This window comes from Myotis yumanensis, unplaced genomic scaffold, assembly GCF_028538775.1.
Source record: "Myotis yumanensis isolate MYYU_CA2020_CCGP unplaced genomic scaffold, mMyoYum1.0.hap1 SCAF_9, whole genome shotgun sequence".
Classification (NCBI taxonomy): Eukaryota; Metazoa; Chordata; class Mammalia; order Chiroptera; family Vespertilionidae; genus Myotis; species Myotis yumanensis.
The window spans coordinates 77,933,446-77,953,853 of record NW_027223760.1 but is presented as its reverse complement, the minus strand read 5'-3'; the positions used below and the strand labels follow the sequence as shown (position 1 = coordinate 77,953,853).

Genomic DNA, 20,408 nt, shown 5'->3' with positions numbered 1-20,408 from the left:
CCCCTGTGAGGTAGGAACGACCCCGGTGAGGTTGAAACAGCCCCCGTGAGGTAGGGACGACCCCGGTCTGGTAGGGACAACCCCGGTCAGGTCGAAACGGCCCCGGTGTGCTAGGGACAACCCCGATCAGGTTGTAACGGCCCCGGTGTGGTAGGGACAACCCCGGTGAGGTTGAAACGGCCCCCGTGAGGTAGGGACAACCCCGGTGAGGTTGAAACGGCCCCCGTGAGGTAGGGACGACCCCGGTGAGGTTGAAACGGCCCCCGTGAGGTAGGGACGGCCCCGGTGAGGTTTAAACGGCCCTGATGAGGCTCAGACGGCCCTGGTGAGGTTGAGACTACTCCAGTGAGGTTGGGACAAATAAAGGGGACCAGTATGGACTGATGTACAGGGGTAGATACAGAAGCAGAGCAACATTGAACAGAATGTTAAACTACAGTGGGAAGCCTGGGGAGGGTTGTGGGGGGGATTAAGAGACCAACTGAAGGACTTATATGCATGCATATAAGATTAACCAATGGACACAAGACACGGGGCGGGGGGGGGGCGGGGGGGTAGGGGCCAGGGGAATGTCAAGGGGGGGAAAAAAGGAGACATATGTAATACTCTTTGTAATACTTAAGAAATAAAAATTATAAAAAAAAAAAAAAAAAAAGAAATACAGGCTTATTTCAAGAAAATTCATGTATGACAATAAGACAAAATCCGCAATATCATCATTAAGTAAAAAGCAGACATATTAAACAAAGTGCAAACTAATAAACAGTTTTCTAAAATAAATTAGGTTTAAAAGCATAAAGTACTTTGAAACAACGCTCTTGTAAGGGGAGACTTAACTTTATGGGTTAATGTGGCTTCTTTTAAGAAACTAAGGACTGCCCTGGCTGGTTTGGCTCAGTGGATAGAGCGTCAGCCAGTGGACTGAAGGGTCCTGGATTCAATTTCAGTCAAGGGCACATGCCCGGGTTGCAGGCTCGATCCCCAGTCGGGGGCGTGCAGGAGGCAGCCGATTAATGATTCTCATCATTAATGTTTCTATCTCTCTCTCCCTCTCCCTTCCTCTCTGAAATCAATAAAAATACATTTATTTAATTTTTTAAAAAAAAGAAACTAAGGACCAACCTCTCTACCCCAAACAAATAATTCATTTTAAAGCTTCAAAGTTATATGCCAAGTAGCATACCTGCTACTTTGTCTAATTATTTAAAGAGACATTTATATAACCTGGACATTGAGTGTTTTAAGTAAGTGAATACGTTCTATTCCTTTATTTGGTTATTTTCAAGAGCTTAACTCTTTTCCCTTAAGTTTCTGCTACATCAGGCATCTTAGGTCTGTTACTATAAAAAAAAATAAAGAAAAAGTCCTAAATGATTTGATCTTAAATGTACAGGCTTCCATGTTAAAAAGTGTTCAGTACATGAGGAGCACCTAGGTGACAATATTCAGAAAACATATTCAATTCATGAATAGTCTTTTTTTCTTTGAAGAATTCACAAATGTGACACAGTGAGGGATGGGTACACTCCACGTCAAATAAAATCCCAGAATTTGTAGGCCGTACTTACGAAACAAACTTTCCTACTTCCACTTGTAGTATAGGATCTCGTAGCTGAACTTCTAGAAGCAAATCTTCAGCTTGAGCCCCATCTCCTGTTTTTACAGGATGGGGGTTAAAGATTCGTAGGTATCCCATAAAGCTACCCACAATTATTTTATCTGTAGAGAAATTTGAAAAAAAGAATTAGGAAGAAACAAACAGTGACAAAATTTGGAAATAAACTTTCTAATGGTATGACTCTTTTATGTTGTCAAATAATAGAGGAAGAATAGCTTTAACAAAGAGCTGAGCAGGAGACAGGACTGATCTTTTTTCTTTTTTTATTGATTTCAGAGAGGAAGGGAGAGGGAGAGAAAGAGATAGAAACATCAATGATGAGAGAGGATCATTCATCAACTGCCTCCTGCACGCCGCACACTGGGGATTAAGCCCACAACCCAGGCATGTGCCCTGACTGGGAATCAAACCATGACCTCCTCGCTCATAGGTCGATGCTCAACCACGGAGCCATACTGGCCGGACAGGGTTGATCATCTTTGAGGAACAGGCCTTTCCTCATCCTATCACTGAGAGGGCAGGGCCCAGGTTTTCTTTAGAAACAATTTAGTAGGCGTTCACTACACTTCAGTGCCTCACACTCTTCCTGAGTAATGTCATTTTCTCTTTCACCTTGTCCCCCAGATTCTACTCTTTTCATTATAGGCAAGAAAAATAAAATGAAGGAAAATGTAAGGGGACAATACTTACATACACCGAATGAAAAAATCATTCTTTTTAAGAGGTCAATGACTGAGAGATTTGAAGATGGCAGCATAGGTAAACGTCTGTACTCACCGCCTCCCACAACCACATCAACATTACAACTAAAATACAGAACAACCATCATCCAGAACCACTGGAAAGCTGGCTGAATGGAAGTCCTACAACTAGAGAAGTAAAGAAGAAAGCACAATGAGACTGGTAGGAGGTGAGGAGGCATGGAACGGGCTGGTCTGGCACCCACCTGTGCCACTTTTTTAATCAAGAGGGAGATCGTCTCTGTGGAGGCCACCTGGGGGAGAAAGGGGTCCCAGCCTCACACCAGACCCCCAGCCCAGGGTCCCAGAGCTTGGAAGAGAAGTCCCTATAGGCAGGAAGAACTATGGGCTATAAAAACCAGTGGGGATTGGGGCTTAGTGACACAGAGGCTACTGGAGACCCACCTGTTCTTCTTAAAAAGGAGGTACCACGAACTGAACTTACAAAGTCCCGTTTCATCTGAGCTCCAGCACCAGGACAAGGCTCTGGGGGACACAGACACATACAAGGAGAAACTGGATTGTCTGGCATCAGGGCTGGAACTCCAGGGTGGCTTTCTCTCAGAAAGAGGTGCTCACAGGGATCATTGTTCCTATGCTGGGACTTCCTCCATCAGGTGGCGGGGCTGACTGGCAGCCATTTCGGCTTGCTTCACCCTGGTGATTCCCTAAGACCCTGCCTCATCCAATTTACAACCCTACCCAACCTGTGTGCAGCAGCTTTTGTGCATGAATAGCCTGTCCTTGCTCAGGCTAAAATCTCTCAAACAAGCTGAAGCTGGGTCAGGGAGCCCAAACCTATCAATAAAAGGCCCAAGACCTGGCACCAGCACCAGCCTGCCTTGCTTCATAGCTGGGCCTCATCTGGGCACTTCCAAACCCAATACAAAGAGGAGCAATCTGCATATCTCTCTGTAGCTCCTACTGGGTGGCCCCAGGCAGTGGCTGACTTTGCACCCCCTGAAGACCCAAGAGCCAGTGTACAGTGTCAGACAATACCAGATTACAATTCTATACATCCATAAGCAACACACTCAAGGGGCAGACTCAGTGAGCACCAAAGCCCCACTGAAGCAAGTCCTGCTCCATAGTGGTGTCTCCTGCATAGCAACTCTCCTACTGTAGTTGCAGCTGGTCCTCACAGCCAATTGGCCTGGAGGTCAATTCCTCCCAGTGACACCAACAGCAATCAAATCTCATCTATAGGGGCGTTGGTGGTATAGTGGTTAGCATAGCTGCCTTCCAAATCTCATCTACAACAAGACTGTGCTCACAGCCCACAAAGATGTGAACCTAGAGCTCCCAGCTCAGGTGACTGGGGAGGCTGAGCCACTGGGCTCTATATGACATCTGCTACACAAGGCCACTCTACCAACTCAAGGAAACATAGCAGTCCTACCCAATACTAGTACATAGAAACAAATACAGGGAAGCAGCCAAAATGCAGAGACAAAGAAACATGTTACAAATGAAATAAATGGAAGAAAGTAAATTAGTGGATATAGAGTTCAAAATCACAGTTATAAGGTTACTCAAGAATCTTCTAGAAACCTCCAAAAAAATGGAAAAGGACCAGTCAGAAATTAAGTATACAATGACTGAAATAAAGAATAATATACAGGGACTTAACAGTACAGTAGAGGTTTCTGAGAATCAAATCAATGATTTGAAATATGAGGAAGCAAAACACACCCAACCAGAAGAGCAAAAAGAAAAAAGAATCCAAAAATATGAAGACAGTGTAAGGAGCCTCTGGAACAACTTCAAGCATACCAACAATCACATTACGGGGGGGGCCAGAAGAAAAGAGAGAGTGAGATATTAGAAACCTATTTGAAGAAATAATGACAAAAAACTTTCCCTACCTGGTGAAAGAAATAGACTTACAAGTCCAGGAAGCACATAGAGTCCCAAACAAGAGGAACTCAAAGAGGACCACACCAAGACACATCATAATTAAAATGTCAAGGGCTAAAGACAAAGAGGGAATCTTAAAAGCAGCAAGAGAAAAGCAGTTAGTTACCTACAAAAGAATGCCCATACGACTGTCAGATGATTTCTCAACGGAAACTATGCAGGCCAGAAGGGAGTGGCAAGAAATATTCAAAGTGATGAATAGCAAGAACCTACAACCAAGATTACTCTACCCAGCAAAGCTATCATTTAAAATTGAAGGTCAGATAAACAGATTCCCAGACAAGAAAAAGCTAAAGGAGTTCATCACCACCAAACCAGTATTATATGAAATGTTGAAGAGTATTTGTATTCTTTAAGAAGAAGAAAAATATCAAAAACATTAACAACAAAATGGCAACAAATACACACCTATCAACAACTGAATCTAAAAATTAAAATAAACAAATAAGAAATCTAATGAACATAATAAACTGGTGAATAAAATAGAATCAGAGGCACAGAAATGGAACAGACTGACGATTCTCAGAGTGAAGAGGGTTGGGGAGGCAGGAAGAGATTAAACAAAGATCTTATATGCATATATGCATTACCTATGAACATAAACAATAGGGTGACAAAGAGAGAATCTTAAAAGCAGCAAGAGAAAGAGACTCAATTACCTACAAGGGAATACCCATATGACTGTCAGCTGATTTCTCAACAGAAACTTTGCAGGCCAGAAGGGAATGGCAAGAAATATTCAAAGTGCTGAATACCAAGAACCTACAACCAAGATTACTTTATCCAGCAAAGCTATCATTCAGAATTGAAGGTCAGATAAAGAGCTTCACAGATAAGGAAAAGCTAAAGGAGTTCATCACCGCCAAACCAGTATTATATGAAATGCTGAAAGGTATCCTTTAAGAAGAGGAAGAAGAAGAAAAAGGTAAAGATACAAATTATGAACAACAAATATGCATCTATCAACAAATGAATCTAAGAATCAAGTGAATAAATAACCTGAAGTACAGAATGAACTGGTGATTATAATAGAATCAGGGTCATAGAAAGGGAATGGACTAACTATTCTTGGGGGGAAAAGGGGTGTGGGAGATGCGGGAAGTGACTGGACAAAAATCGTGCACCTATGGATGAACACAGTGGGTGGGGAGTGAGGGTGGAGGGTGGGGTGGGAGCTGGAAAGAGGGGAGTTATGGGGGGAAAAAAGAGGAACAAATGTAATAATCTGAACAATAAAGATTTAAAAAAACAAAAAACAAATTATGAACAACAAATATGCATCTATCAACAAATGAATCTAAGAATCAAGTGAATAAATAACCTGATGTACAGAATGAACTGGTGATTATAATAGAATCAGGGACATAGAAAGGGAATGGACTGACTATTCTTGGGGGGAAAAGGGGTGTGGGAGATGCGGGAAGAGACTGGACAAAAATCGTGCACCTATGGATGAGGACAGTGGGTGGGGAGTGAGGGCGGAGGGTGGGGTGGGAGCTGGAAGGAGGGGAGTTATGGGGGGGAAAAAGAGGAACAAATGTAATCATCTGAACAATAAAGATTTAATTAAAAAAAAATATGAAGATGCAAAGAGGAGCAACTAATCTACACTAATAAAAGAGAAACATGTAAATTGGTGTTACTCCGCTACGCCCACCAGCCAATCAGAGCAAGTATGCAAATTAACCCAAAAAAAAAGATGATGGTTAATTTGCATACGCAGGCAGGAGTGAAGACTGAAGACAGCATAGAAGGAAGCCAAGCACTGCAGAAGGGAGCAAAGCAGCAGAGAAGGGAGGGAGCTGAGGCAGCAGAGATGGGAGCAGAGCCGAGGCAGCAGACACGGGAGGGAGCAAGGCAGTGGAAAAGGGAGCCCTTCTCTGCCTCATTCCGGCCGCAGGAAGCCCTATTCTTGCAGGAATCTTCTGCAATGGGCCTCTAGTATAAGAATAAAATAGAGTGTTTTTCTAGTATTATGAAAATGAAAGCAATGATTTAACAATTATTTTCTACCAACACATAGACCTTGCATAATTTCTCCATTCTTGTATGATTGGTTTTCATATTCAATTTAAAAAGAATATAATTTGCTTTCCATGCCAACAGTGCTCTAGCAAACATGATAAATCTTCCTTAAACCTGCTGGACTTTCCTTTTTTTTTAAAGATATTTCATTGATTTTTAGAGAGAGTAAGGGAGAGGAAGAGAGAAAAACTTCAATCAATCAATCAATCGGCTGTCTCCTGCATGCCCCTGACCGAGGATGGAGCCTGCAACCGGGTCATGTGCCCTGACCGCAATCAACCAGCAACCTTTCAGTTTGTTGGATGACACTGTACTAACTGAGCCACACTGGCCAGGGCAAACTCACTGGACTTTCTATAAGAATGTGGCAAGTATCAACCCCACAAAGTAACACAGTACAAGAAAGGCAAGGATCCTCTGTATGGGCTGGGACAGTGGCGTTGTGACAGGAAGCAGACTGGTTGTGGGGGGCAGACTAGGTGGATTTTCTGCAAAAAGGCTAAAACTACAAAGAAGAGCCCTGACCAGTTTGGCTCAGTGGATAGAGTGTCGGCCTGCAGACTCAAGGGTCCCGGGTTCGATTCTGGTCAAGGGCATGTACCTTGGTTGCGGGCACATACCCAGTGGGGAGTGTGCAGGAGGCAGCTGATCGATGTTTCTCTCTCATCGATGTTTCTAGCTCTCTATCCCTCTCCCTTCCTCTCTGTAAAAAATCAATAAAATATATTTTAAAAAATAAATAAATAAAACTACAAAGAAGATTGTGCTGAGGCTTGAATGTGTTGAGCCCAACTACAGATCTAAGAGAATGCTGGCTATTAAGAGATGCAAGCATTTCGAACTGGGAGGAGATAAGAGAAAGGGCCCTGGCCACCTGGTAGGTCAGTTGGTTAAAGCATCATCCTGATATGCCAAGGTTATGGTTCAATCACTAGTCAGGGCACACACAAGGAGCAACCAATGAATGCATGAATAAATGGAACAACAAATCAATGCTTCTCTCTCTCTCTCTCTCTTTCTTTCTCTCTCTCTCTCTCTCATCAATAAAAAATAAAATAATTAAAAAGAAGAGAAAGGGCCAAGTGATCCAGTTCTAAGTTTCATATTTTGTTTTATTATGTGACAACCAATACTTGAGGATAAAAAAATAAATAAGTAATAAAAATAACAATTTTTATTTTATTTTCTTTCAAATAATTTCTTTAAAAAGCTTTTTCAAAATTCTAAATATTTTTCCAGTTCCACTAATCTTACAACAAATGGAAACTGCTGGAAGCCAAGAACAACAGTAATTAATACAAATGGGAGAAGTCCCATCAGAAGGCTGAATAGGGCTTTGATATTCAGAAGGCTGAATGTCTGCATTGTTATTACCTGCTGCTGACTCAATGGCCAAAGGCAACCCACCAGTAACCTGATAATCCTTTTACTGTTTACTAAACATTACCTTTGATATGCCTGTTTGCATTCCTGAAAGGCAATTGTGCATTCTAGTAAATAAAAAGAAGATGGGTGAGGAGATTCAATGGGGCTTAGTCCCTTGAACTAAGTTCACAGCTGGCTTCCCCCATAATTTCCAAATTTATATTTCTTGTTTTGTGTATTAATTTGCACACCAGCCCTTTCTCCAGGCCTTTGAACCCAGGCCACGCGGGCTATGGCCTCACAGGAAACAATTTAAATGATGTCTTATAGTATTTTTCTGAGTTCTAGCAAATAATAGGACAGAATGCCGAACCAGTTTGGCTCAGTGGATAGAGCATCGGCCTGCGGACTCAAGGGTCCCAGGTTCGATTCCGGTCAAGGGCATATACCTTGGTTGCGGGCACATCCCTACTGGGGGCTGTGCAGGAGGCAGCTGATCGATCTCTCTCATCGATGTTTCTAACTCTCTATCCCTCTCCCTTCTTCTCTGTAAAAATTCAATAAAATATATTTTAAAAAAATAATAGGACAGAATCAACACAACCAAGAAAACACAAACAACTGGACAGAAATAAGAATTACATTTATCATCCTGCTACCTAAATATCACTAATAAGGAAAACTACCCTCAAAATTAGGGCATAATTATGACAGTTCACGGAAGTCCCATAAAGCACATATTTTAAAAGAAAGTTGTTTTTATTTCATCTCTGTAACGCTTTGCTCTAAGATGCAGGGTCATAATTTACTTACCTTGTCCATTTCCACTATTATCAACATCAGCCAAACACAAACAGCCTTGATCAAATTCTTCTTTTTCTCCCAGAACAGTAGACCACCAATCACGGGCTTTAAATAAAGACATTTTCGTTCACTCTAAAAAGAAAACATGTGTTTACAGTAAAAATCCACTTCATACCATGAATTATGAATCAATTACCTCTTAAGGCATAGCAAATTAAACTTGGAAAACTTTGAGAAAAACATTCCTGTATTAACTTTGATTTTTTTGTATTTTGTGGGCACATGTGAAACCACAAATCTAAACGGCCAGAAGCATTAATCAGATATTTTGCAAGGACCTTTGAAAAGCCAGGATAAAAAATTATACATTTATGTTGGGCCAGTTCTCTCTTCTGGGAGATTTTGTAGACAACTGCATGAAGTACCAACAAAAACTACTATTTGGAGGATCAAGGTTAAAATTCTACCATCACTAGTTTGCACATAATTCCTTTGCAAAATATTGAATTTCCCTTCATTTTTATCACTAAAGACTGCAGCATCTCCAGCCACAATGAGTTGCTGAGAAGAACAAATGAGATTAAATGACTAACACTGGAACTTGTACATGACAGGTCCTCAAAAAGCATTCACTCCCTTTCCCATTCTAACTATATAAAGGCAAAATGAAAAAGGGAAATTCACACCAAAAAAGAAGCAGGAAAACTGGGTTATAGGTCCATTTACAGCACTACCTGTGTGTCCTCAGGCAACCCACAGAAGCTCTCTAATGCTTTGATTCCTCAGCTAGAGTACGGATATACCAACCATACCTACCACTGAGCAATTGATATGGTGCTTGTGAAAGCCCAATGGACCTTCTGAATTACAGCACAAACATCACATGCCCTGGGATGCCAGGAGAGTAAATGTACCATAAGTGAGGCTTTCCTGCAAGCTAGATGGATTTAAAAGATAACAGGAAATGCAGTCAATTCTCCTTATTCAAAAAAGTTATGTTCCAACATCACAAAGCACTGAATTAGCAAATACTGAACCACTGTCCTAGGGAAAATACAAGGACTGCTACAAGCCTCTAGTCACATTTTCATCAACAAATCACTACATAACTTTTGTGTGTTTTTTTAAAATACTTTATTTATTGTTGATTCATCAACATTGAACTCAATGGCCAACAACAATAAGACTCTCATTTGAATGAAGCTTATGTGCATTTTCTCCATAAGGTACATCATAGCCTTCTTACAGTTAGGAACATGAGACAGTACTTCAACATTACATATGGTTTGCACAGCGAAATCACAAAAAAAAAAACATGGCACTAAATAGGCCAGGGAAAGGCCATCTGCCTATAGCATGAGAGCTGAAACAAGGCAGAGCCACTGTTTGACATCAGCTGGGAAAGTGTGCAGCAAGTGACCAAATTGTTTGCCACTCTGCACATGACCCTGAATGACCCTAAAAGCACCATGAGCACTGATTTTGGAATTACAAGTGGGCAAACTCACAAATAATGAGGATCAACTGTACTTTTAAAAAATGTAGATCAATCTGCCTCTTAAAGTAGGATTTCCAGCCCTGGCCGAATAGATTGGTAAGAGTGTCGTCCAGATACGCCAAGATTGTGGGTTCAATTCCCAGACAGGGCACATTCAAGAATCAACCACGCTAGCTGGTTTGGCTCAGTGGATAAAGCCTCAGCCTGCAGACAGAAGGGTCCCGGTTTGATTCAGGTCAAGAGCATATGCCCAGGTTGTGAGCTCGATCCCCAATAGGGGGTATGCAGGAGGCAGCTGGTCAATGATTCTCATCATTGATGTTTCTATCTCTCTCTCCCTCTCCCTTCCTCTCTGAAATCAGTAAACATATTTTTTTTAAAAAAAAAAAAAAAAAAAGCATCAACCAATAAATGCATCTCTCTCTCTCTTCCTCCCCTTCCCCCCCACCTCTACCCTACTGCTTCCTCTTGCTCTAAAAATAAATAAATAAAAATTGTTTTCTAAAGTAGGCCTTCCATATAGGCTAATTGCAGAAATCAAGGCCCATCAGGGCACATACAAGAATCAACCATGAATGCATAAATAAGTGGAACAATAAATTGATCTTTCTCTCCCTGCCTCTCTCTCCCATCAATAATTTTATTGGGAAAAAAAAAGAAAGAAAGAAAAGAAACCTGCCCCAGTGGTCACAATGGTATGTGGTGGAAGTAGCACCTAAAACCAGGCTGTCATCATCTGAACTTGTGCAGCCATGCCATAAAGACCAAAAAGCTGTACCTCTGTTCATAGTAATTCTAATTCCTGCAAGTTCAAACTACAGGAAAGCATTTCATTCATTTCATTAAGTTGTTAAAGAATGATTAGAAAACAATAATTTGAAGGTTTTAACAGATGCATACTATAAATAGCCACAAAAGATTGATTTCATATGCCTTATTCGAATAATAAACAGAAGATAATCTCTTTATCACTTAAGCTCTAGAAATTCTCTTCCATACTTATCATTGACACTTTTTTGTTTTTAATACCTACTTAAATATATATTATCTTCCAAACCAAGTTTACTCAATTTGTGCTGTCATTTAAGATATGTATGTTTTAACACTTCATTGGCCTACCCCTACACTAAGGAAGGGTCGGTACAAAAATGGCTGTGGTGATGATAACCCCAAGAATCCTATGGAAGGCACATGTGGTCAGGAAGGCACATGTGGTCAGGAAGGCAGATTCTGCAATTACAAGGCTAAGACCCTGACACTGTTGTTCATATTTGAACCTTTGCTTTCTCCAGGCCATGCTAGTGCCCCTTAAATTCTGCAAAATAGGAATCAGGTCTTCCAGTCCAAAAAAGATGACTACTGCACACAGAGGTAGAAGGGAGAATTTTGCTTTTAAAGATAATATGATAGCAATGGAATCGAAGATGGCGGCATAGGTAAATACCGGAGACTGCCGCCGTGGACAACCACTTCAAAAATACAACTAAAAGTCAGAGCGGACATCAACCAGAACCACGGGAAGGCTGGCTGAGGAGAGTCTCTTCAACTAGAAGCAAAAACAACAGCATTCCGACGCTCAGCGGAGGCGCAGTGTGGAAAATTTAAAGGTACGGCGGTGCGGTGGTGAGGGTGCGCGCGCAAAGCGGGCTGGCGGCTGAGGGCGCGATTGTCGTTTTCACTCAGGAGCGAGTCTCAGACTCTGGGCTACAGATCCGGGCGAGTCTCTAGGGACCCAGACTCAAACGGGAGAAGCGGGACTGTCTGGCTACGGCCCCTCCGAGGTTTGCAGCGGTTGCTGGGACAGAGAGGCAGAGCCCCTGGGGACGGACTGAGAGCGGCCATAGCTGCTCCCTCCCCCCCCCCGCCCTGTTGAGCCCGCCCCGCCCAAACCCTGCGCAGAGCCATTTGCCGATCGCCTCAGGCAAGGGCTGGATTAGCGCCTCCCCTGAGGACTGAAGTTTTCCCACAGCTGATTTCCACCGCCAGTCGGCCTGGTGGTCAAATCCCTCTAGTGTTAACTACAACAATTAAGGCTTGGCTAGAACAAGACTGCGCACAGAGACCACAAGGGGGTGCACCAAGAAAGCATAAAAGATGCGGAGACAAAAAAACATGACAGAAATGGAGAATATGGAGCTAAGAATCGCAATTTTGAGGGCTTGCCATAAATTTGTGCAGAGCCTCACGAAAACTAATGAGACCCTCGATGCTACGATAAAGAAATTAGAAAGTAAGCATACACGGACTGAAATAAAGAATATTATACCCAATAGCAGACCAGAGGAGCACAAGAATCAAACCAAAGATTCGACAAAAAACACCCAATTGGAAAAGCATAATGAAAAAAGAATCCGAAAGTGTGAAGATAGTGTAAGGAGCCTCTGGGACAGCTTTAAGCGGACTAATATCAGAGTCATTGGAGTCCCAGAAGATGAGAGACAGCAAGATATTGAAAACCTATTTCAAGAAATAATGGCAGAAAACTTCCCCCACCTGGAGAAAGAAATGGACTTACAGGTCCAAGAAGCGCAGAGAACCCCAAACAAAAGGAATCCAAAGAGGACCACACCAAGACACATCATCATTAAAATGCCAAGAGCAAAAGACAAAGAGAGAATCTTAAAAGCAGCAAGAGAAAGAGACTCAATTACCTACAAGGGAATACCCATACGACTGTCAGCTGATTTCTCAACAGAAACTTTGCAGGCCAGAAGGGAATGGCAAGAAATATTCAAAGTGCTGAATACCAAGAACCTACAACCAAGATTACTTTATCCAGCAAAGCTATCATTCAGAATTGAAGGTCAGATAAAGAGCTTCACAGATAAGGAAAAACTAAAGGAGTTCATCACCGCCAAACCAGTATTATATGAAATGCTGAAAGGTATCCTTTAAGAAGAGGAAGAAGAAGAAAAAGGTAAAGATACAAATTATGAACAACAAATATGCATCTATCAACAAATGAATCTAAGAATCAAGTGAATAAATAACCTGATGTACAGAATGAACTGGTGACTATAATGAATCAGGGACATAGAAAGGGAATGGACTGACTATTCTTGGGGGGGAAAGGGGAATGGGAGATTCGGGAAGAGACTGGACAAAAATCATGCACCTATGTATGAACTCAGTGGGTGGGGAGTGAGGGTGGAGGGTGGGGTGGGAGCTGGAAGGAGGGGAGTTATGGGGGGAAAAAAGAGGAACAAATGTAATAATCTGAACAATAAAGATTTAAAAAAAAATAAAAAATAAAAATAAAGATAATATGATAAGGGCTTTTTCAATAAAAGACACACAAGGCAAAGAGCACAGGAGAGGGAGTCTTGGGTTCCCTTTCTGACCCCACACTCCAGCAATGTGACCTTAGACAAGTCCCTCGCCCTCCAGTCTCCCAACTGTTCTAGCGGGTGGGAGGATAAAATGGCTTAACACATGAAACTGCTTAGCCCAATACCCAATCCATAGGACACACTCAATAAATGTCAGATAAATGTCAGTAGTTACCTAGAAGAAGTAATGGTGGTGGTGGAGGTGGAGTGTCTTCTGAGCAAGACAAAATTACAAATGCCAATCTGACCCTCTGGACTGAAGTTTAAATGGGACATTCAAAAGACCAACAGTAATCATTTATAGAAATATTGTTAATCCACAGAGTTGTCTTATAACTTCATATGTTTCAATACTTTTTTAAAAAATATATATTTTATTGATTTTTTACAGAGAGGAAGGGAGAGGGAAAGAGAGTTAGAAACATCGATGAGAGAGAAGCATCGATCAGCTGCCTCCTGCACACCCGCTACCGGGGATGTGCCTGCAACCAAGGTACATGCCCTTGACTGGAATTGAACCTGGGACCCTTAAGTCCGCAGACCGATGCTCTATCCACTGAGCCAAACCAGTCAGGGCTGTTTCAATACTTTTTGAGAAACATTTGAAAGCCTTAATTCTACAGAATAAGGCTTGCTTACATACATCAAAAGGTGTAACATTTTTTAAATTACAATGTACTATTGATATTGGCTTTTTTTCCCCTTCAGATAATGTTTCTATCAATAAGTTGTACCATCAACATAAGTGTAGTTGTAATTTAAGGACAACAATTACAGGAAATGAAAAATCCCTTAAACTCTCATAAATAGCTTATAAATTATTTGCAAATTTTTAAGTTTTTAAAATTCTCTAAATGATGATTTAGTCTATTCACACACAAAAAATCTACCTCCAATTATTCTCTTTACATTATCTCTATAATAATAAAAGCATAATATGCTAATTAGACCAGACGTCCTTCTGGACGACATTCTAGACGAAGCCAGGGCTGGGAGGGAAGCCCAGGTCCCGGGTGATGGAGGGAAGCCGGTGCAGGCAGCTGGGGGAAGAAAGGCCTACTCCTGCACAAATTTCGTGCATTGAGCCTCTAGTTTCTAATAAATTAGAAAATCTCTCCCTCTCTGAATGCTGACAGACTTTAGTTAAGACCATAGTTTTACTTTGTGCATATGTGTGGTATGGTTTCATTTTTTAAGGAAAAGTGAGCTAGAAAAAAAAAACATTTAGTTTTCCAGGAAATCTGAGTCAACTGCAGGACATGCTTGGAGACAGGAGATGCTAATAAAATCAGGTCAGTTCATTGAAGCTGCTGTGGTTTGCAATGTGGAGAGATGGCAAAGCAATAATCCTATTGCAAGAAGGAATTAGGGGGTATTAGTACATGCATCCCACTTCGTCATAAGCTGAGAACTGCACTGACCATTTGCTCACAAGACCTGTTGAAGTGCCACAGGAGGAGGATGCTGCGGCACCACGTAACATTCCCGAACGGAATCTTTACAAATTCTTAACATCCTCCCTGGAAAACGTCCACAGGATCTCACTCACGGTGTGCTCCTAGTTGTGTTTTGTTTTGTTTTCAACACAAACATCCTTCCTAAGAAACCTATCAGCCCCAACCCCCCAAAACTATTACACGGCATCAGATGATCAATCTTGCCCACCGAATAAAACTCAGAAAGGGAATTCATACGCCCGATGTACCACACTTCCTTACCTGACGCCGAATCAGGTGGGTCCTGCCCCACCTTGCCTGGAACTCTCTCCGCAGATTTCCCTTTCAGAACGCCTGCCAGGGTCCCAGGGCTGGAACGAGAGAGCAAGAGCTGGGGGTGCAGAGAAGAGCAACCCTGACTTCACTACTCCCTCTCGTTCTCCTGCTCCAACTTGTCCCACGTCCCGGGCAAGGAGACAGCCTCGCCAGGTAGCACCACCAGTTCCACAGAGTTGGAGGAATCACCCCAAGGAGCCCCTCTGCATCCCTTCTCTGTCACCCCCGGACACGAGCAGGGGAAACGGCATCAGTCCCTTGGGAGAGATCAGGCAGGCAAGAACGGCACGTGCTGCTGATCGCAAAGAGGAGGAAATGATGAAGGCAGTGAGCGAGGTGTAGCAGAAAAAGGACAGCAGCAGCGGAAGGGACACCTCCCCACCGGTGCCTAACTCCAAACCATCTTCGACCAGTTGTCATAGCGCTTTACAACGAACGCTACTGCGCAAGTCCGAGGGCAAAGCCCCGAGGCCTTCTGGGGGCTGTAGTCCAGAGGGGCTGAGGCCGAGGAGGGCGGAAATAGGAATGTTAGGCGGAGCTGGGCATCAGATTTCTACTGGGCGGGGCTGGCATGAACCCAGGCTCCTGCTCAGCTCCTCATCCGGACCCGGCCCAGCGCTGGTGGGTGGGGCTTCCTGCGGGGGCGGGGCGACCCGGCTTTCACTCGGGGATTGGGGTTCAGAGTATCAAAGCCTCTGGAGCGACTTCACCTTTTCCAGCCCACGAGGCTCGGTCCGTGGACCGGGCTGCTGGGGGGGTAGGGGGCTGGCTCAGTACATACCTACCGTGAAGACCCCGAGGGTGGAAGACCAAGATCTTTGAGGCTGCGGGGCAAGGTTTCTGGGTGTTTTATTTTTTTCCTCCTGGAAAAAGTTATTTGTACATGTCTCCTCGTTACATGTGCTAAATATCCTCTTTAGTATATACGTTGGACTGGATTTCCTGGTATATAGGTATGCAAATGTTCAACTTTATAATTGAACATAACGATAATACCCAATTTTCAAACTTTTTATGGGCTGTCAACAGATTGTCGTTGGTGCCAATTCAACACCAACAGGAATCCCCTAACTGGGGTGTGATGACGCAGGAAACTCGGACAAACAGTTCGGTTGTGATACAGCTCAGCGATGGAACAGCTCAGTGGCGCTACAACTGCACTCTGAAGCCCACAGCTGTGGCGCAGAGGCAGCCCTGGGAGATGCCCAGTGACATGTCTTCAGCTCCAGCCCAGGGAATGCAGCCCCCAGTGGAAAGGGAAGGAGCGTTTCCCAATTCAGAGGGGAGATGGCTTATAAAGTCCTATCCCTGGTCCCTGATTGGTTCATCCTCATGCAAATGAGAACTCCAGGGTCTCGCAGTTCGATTTGTCCAAAAAGTAGTATTGTTCGGATTGGTCAAAATACAGCTCTGATTGGACAGGGAAATTCTCAGTCTTATGGTTGAAGCAGGATTCCCGGAACTCCTTTATCCAGGCTGGCTCAAGTGCAGGAGATAGGTCAGCGCTGGAGGCAGGTTCAGCAGAGGCTGCTCCCTGAAGCTGGCTTGCCTGAGAGGTCCTGTTAGAAAGAACTGCTAGGCTGGTTTTTTCTGTTGTTTTCTTATTATTATTTTTTGTTAACCCAATTAGCCACCAGGAGCCCTTTCTTGGTAGGTGGCTTCTTTCTTAGGGCCCACACATCTTTGCTTTCAAAGTCAGAGTAGGTATATAGCCTGTCATGCCAACTTTGAAACTTTTGTTCTTGCTTTTTTCACTAAATTTAACTTACACTTTAAAGTTCCTGTCTTTCACCACCAATTCACATTACCACTAGAAAAATGTAATTCTAAATTATGGCTTTTCTTATAGATAAAAGAATTTCATGGAAAGCATTAATTTCTAATACTTTGATATTATTAAACCATCACAACATTGAATAAATAAAATGAAAATTACTTGGACCACCAGTAATAAAAGCTTAGGCAAAGTACTATTCCCCAATTAAAATTCAAATGACTGAATTAATTCTATTTGAATAAAGTTCATAATATCAGTGAGAAAAAGTCTTTAAAACCACTTGATATAATTCTTATAAAGAGAAAAATATGGCCCAGCCAGCGTGGCTCAGTGGTTGATTGTGGACCTATAAACTGGGAGGTCACAATTCGATTCCTGGTCAGGGCACATGCCCAGGTTGAGGGCTCAATCCCCAGTGTGGGGCATGCCAGGGGCAACCGATCAATAATTCTCTCTCATCATTGATGTTTCTATCTCCCTCTCCCTCTCCCTTCCTCTCTGAAATCAATAAAAAAAATTTTTTTTTAAAAAAGAAAACAAAAAGTATGGAATAATACTGGAAGGAATTTTCACAAAAATATTTATAGGACTATTATTAAGTGGGGCTTCTTCTCCTTAACTATAAAATCAAGATGATTGACCAATGTTAGACCAACAAATTCAATAAAAAATTTTTACATTAAAAAATGGAAATATGGGACGCTCCCTGGGAGACCACCAAGATGGCGGCATAGGTAAACACCAGAGACTGCTGCTGCAAACAACCACTTCAAAAATACAACTAAAAGACGGAACGGACATCACCCAGAACCACAGGAAGGCTGGCTGAGGAGAGACTCTTCAACTAGAAGGAAAGACAACAGCATTCCGAGGCTCAGAGGAGGCGCAGTGTGGAAAATTTAAAGGTACGGAGGTGTGCACGCAAAGCGGGCTGGTGGCTGAGGGCGCAGTTGTCATTTTCAATCAGGAGGGAGTCTCAGACTCGGAGCTCCAGATCCGGGCGAGTCTCTAGGGACCCAGACTCAAACGGGAGAAGCAGGACTGTCTGGCTACGGTCCCTCCGAGGTTTGCAGCGGTTGCTGGGACAGAGAGGCAGAGCCCCTGGGGACCAGCCATAACTGCTCCCTCCACCCGCCCTGTTGATCCCACCCCGCCCAAGCCCTTCGCAGAGCCATTTGCCAGATCGCCTCAGGCAAAGGCTAGATTAGCACCTCCCCAGAGGACAGAAGTTTTCCCATAGCTGATTCCCACAGCCGGTTGGCCTGGTGGTCAAATCCCTCTAGTATTAACTACAACAATCAAGGCTTAACTAGAACAAGACTGCGCACAAAGACCACAAGAGGGTGCACCAAGAAAGCATAAAAAATGCCGAGACAAAAAAACATGACAGAAATGGAGGATATAGAGCTAAAAAACACAATTTTGAGGGCTTGCAATAAACTTGAGTAGAGCCTCATGAAAACTAATGGGACCCTAGATGCTATGATAAAGAAACTAGAAATTAAGCATACACTGACTGAAATAAAGAATATTATACCAAATAGCAGACCAGAGGAGCACAAGAATCAAGCCAAAGATTTGAAATGCGAAGAAGCAAAAAACACCCAACTGGAAAAGCAAAATGAAAAAAGAATCCGAAAGTGTGAAGATAGTGTAAGGAGCCTCTGGGACAGCTTCAAGCGCACTAATATCAGAATTATAGGGGTGCCAGAAGATGAGAGACAGCAAGATATTGAAAACCTATTTGAAGAAATAATGGCAGAAAATTTCCCCCACCTGGTGAAAGAAATGGACTTACAGGTCCAAGAAGCGCAGAGAACCCCAAACAAAAGGAATCCAAAGAGGACCACACCAAGACACATCATCATTAAAATGCCAAGAGCAAAAGACAAAGAGAGAATCTTAAAAGCAGCAAGAGAAAGAGACTCAATTACCTACAAGGGAATACCCATATGACTGTCAGCTGATTTCTCAACAGAAACTTTGCAGGCCAGAAGGGAGTGGCAAGAAATATTCAAAGTGATGAATGCCAAGAACCTACAACCAAGATTACTTTATCCAGCAAAGCTATCATTCAGAATTGAAGGTCAGATAAAGAGCTTCACAGATAAGGAAAAGCTAAAGGAGTTCATCACCACTAAACCTGTATTATACGAAATACTGAAAGGTATCCTTTAAGAAGAGGAAGAAGAAAAAGGTAAAGATACAAATTGTGAACAACAAACATGCATCTATCAACAAGCGAATCTAAGAATCAAGTGAATAAATAATCTGATGTACAGAATGAACTGGTGATTATAATGAATCAGGGACATAGAAAGGGAATGAATCAAGGCTTAACTACAACAAGACTGCGCACAAAGACCACTAGGGGGTGTACCAAGAAAGTGTAAAAAATGCGGAGACAAAGAAACAGGACAAAACTATCAAGGGAGGATATTGAGTTCAGAACCACACTTTTGAGGTCTCTCAAGAGGCTTCTAGAGTCTGTCGATAAACTTGTTGAGATGTACAGGAAATCTAATGAGACCCTCGATGGTGTGATAAAGGACCATCTAGAATGTAAGCATACACTGACTGAAATAAAGAATATTATAAAGACTCCCAACAGCAAACCAGAGGAGCGCAAGAATCAAGTCAAAGATTTGAAATGCGAAGAAGCAAGAAACACCCAACCGGAAAAGCAAAATGAAAAAAGAACCCAAAAATACGAAGATAGTGTAAGGAGCCTCTGGGACAGCTTCAAACGTACCAACATCAGAATTATAGGGGTACCAGAAGATGAGAGAGAGCAAGATATTGAAAACCTATTTGGAGAAATAATGACAGAAAACTTCCCTTACCTGGTGAAAGAAATGGACTTCCAAGTCCAGGAAGCGCAGAGAACCCCAAACAAAAGGAATCCAAAGAGGACCACACCAAGACACATCATCATTAAAATGCCAAGAGCAAAAGACAAAGAGAGAATCTTAAAAGCAGCAAGAGAAAGAGACTCAGTTACTTACAAGGGAATACCCATATGACTGTCAGCTGATTTCTCAACAGAAACTTTGCAGGCCAGAAGGGAGTGGCAAGAAATATTCAAAGTGATGAATACCAAGAACCTACAACCAAGATTACTTTATCCAGCAAAGCTATCATTCAGAATTGAAGGTCAGATAAAGAGCTTCACAGATAAGGAAAAGCTAAAGGAGTTCATCACCACCAAACCAGTATTATATGAAATGCTGAAAGGTATCCTTTAAGAAGAGGAAGAAGAAGAAAAAGGTAAAGATACAAACTATGAACAACAAATATGCATCTATCAACAAATGAATCTAAGAATCAAGTGAATAAATAACCTGATGTACAGAATGAACTGGTGATTATAATAGAATCAGGGACATAGAAAGGGAATGGACTGACTATTCTTGGGGGGGAAAGGGGAATGGGAGATGCGGGAAGAGACTGGACAAAAATCGTGCACCTATGGATGAGGACAGTGGGTGGGGAGTGAGGGCGTAGGGTGGGGCGGGAACTGGAAGGAGGGGAGTCATGGGGGGGGGGGAAGAGGAACAAATGTA

The 20,408-nt window shown here is 42.6% G+C and overlaps 1 protein-coding gene across 3 annotated transcripts in view; it reads right to left on the bottom strand.

The window, feature by feature from the left end:
* BBS9 (Bardet-Biedl syndrome 9) overlaps positions 1–15,472 on the bottom strand; it is a 332,853-nt gene extending 317,381 nt beyond the window's left edge. For 2 of the 3 annotated variants that reach the window (XM_070425210.1, XM_070425211.1), the window contains exons 1-3: positions 15,015–15,472; positions 8,479–8,601; positions 1,569–1,719 (exon numbers count right to left, since the gene is read on the bottom strand). In XM_070425210.1, coding sequence (XP_070281311.1) covers positions 1,569–1,719; positions 8,479–8,590 — 263 coding nt within the window. In that variant the 5' untranslated portion in view covers positions 8,591–8,601; positions 15,015–15,472. The remainder of the gene's footprint in view (positions 1–1,568; positions 1,720–8,478; positions 8,602–15,014) is intronic. The other variant, XM_070425212.1, reaches the window with a different exon arrangement.
* Between the last annotated feature and the right edge of the window lie 4,936 nt (positions 15,473–20,408).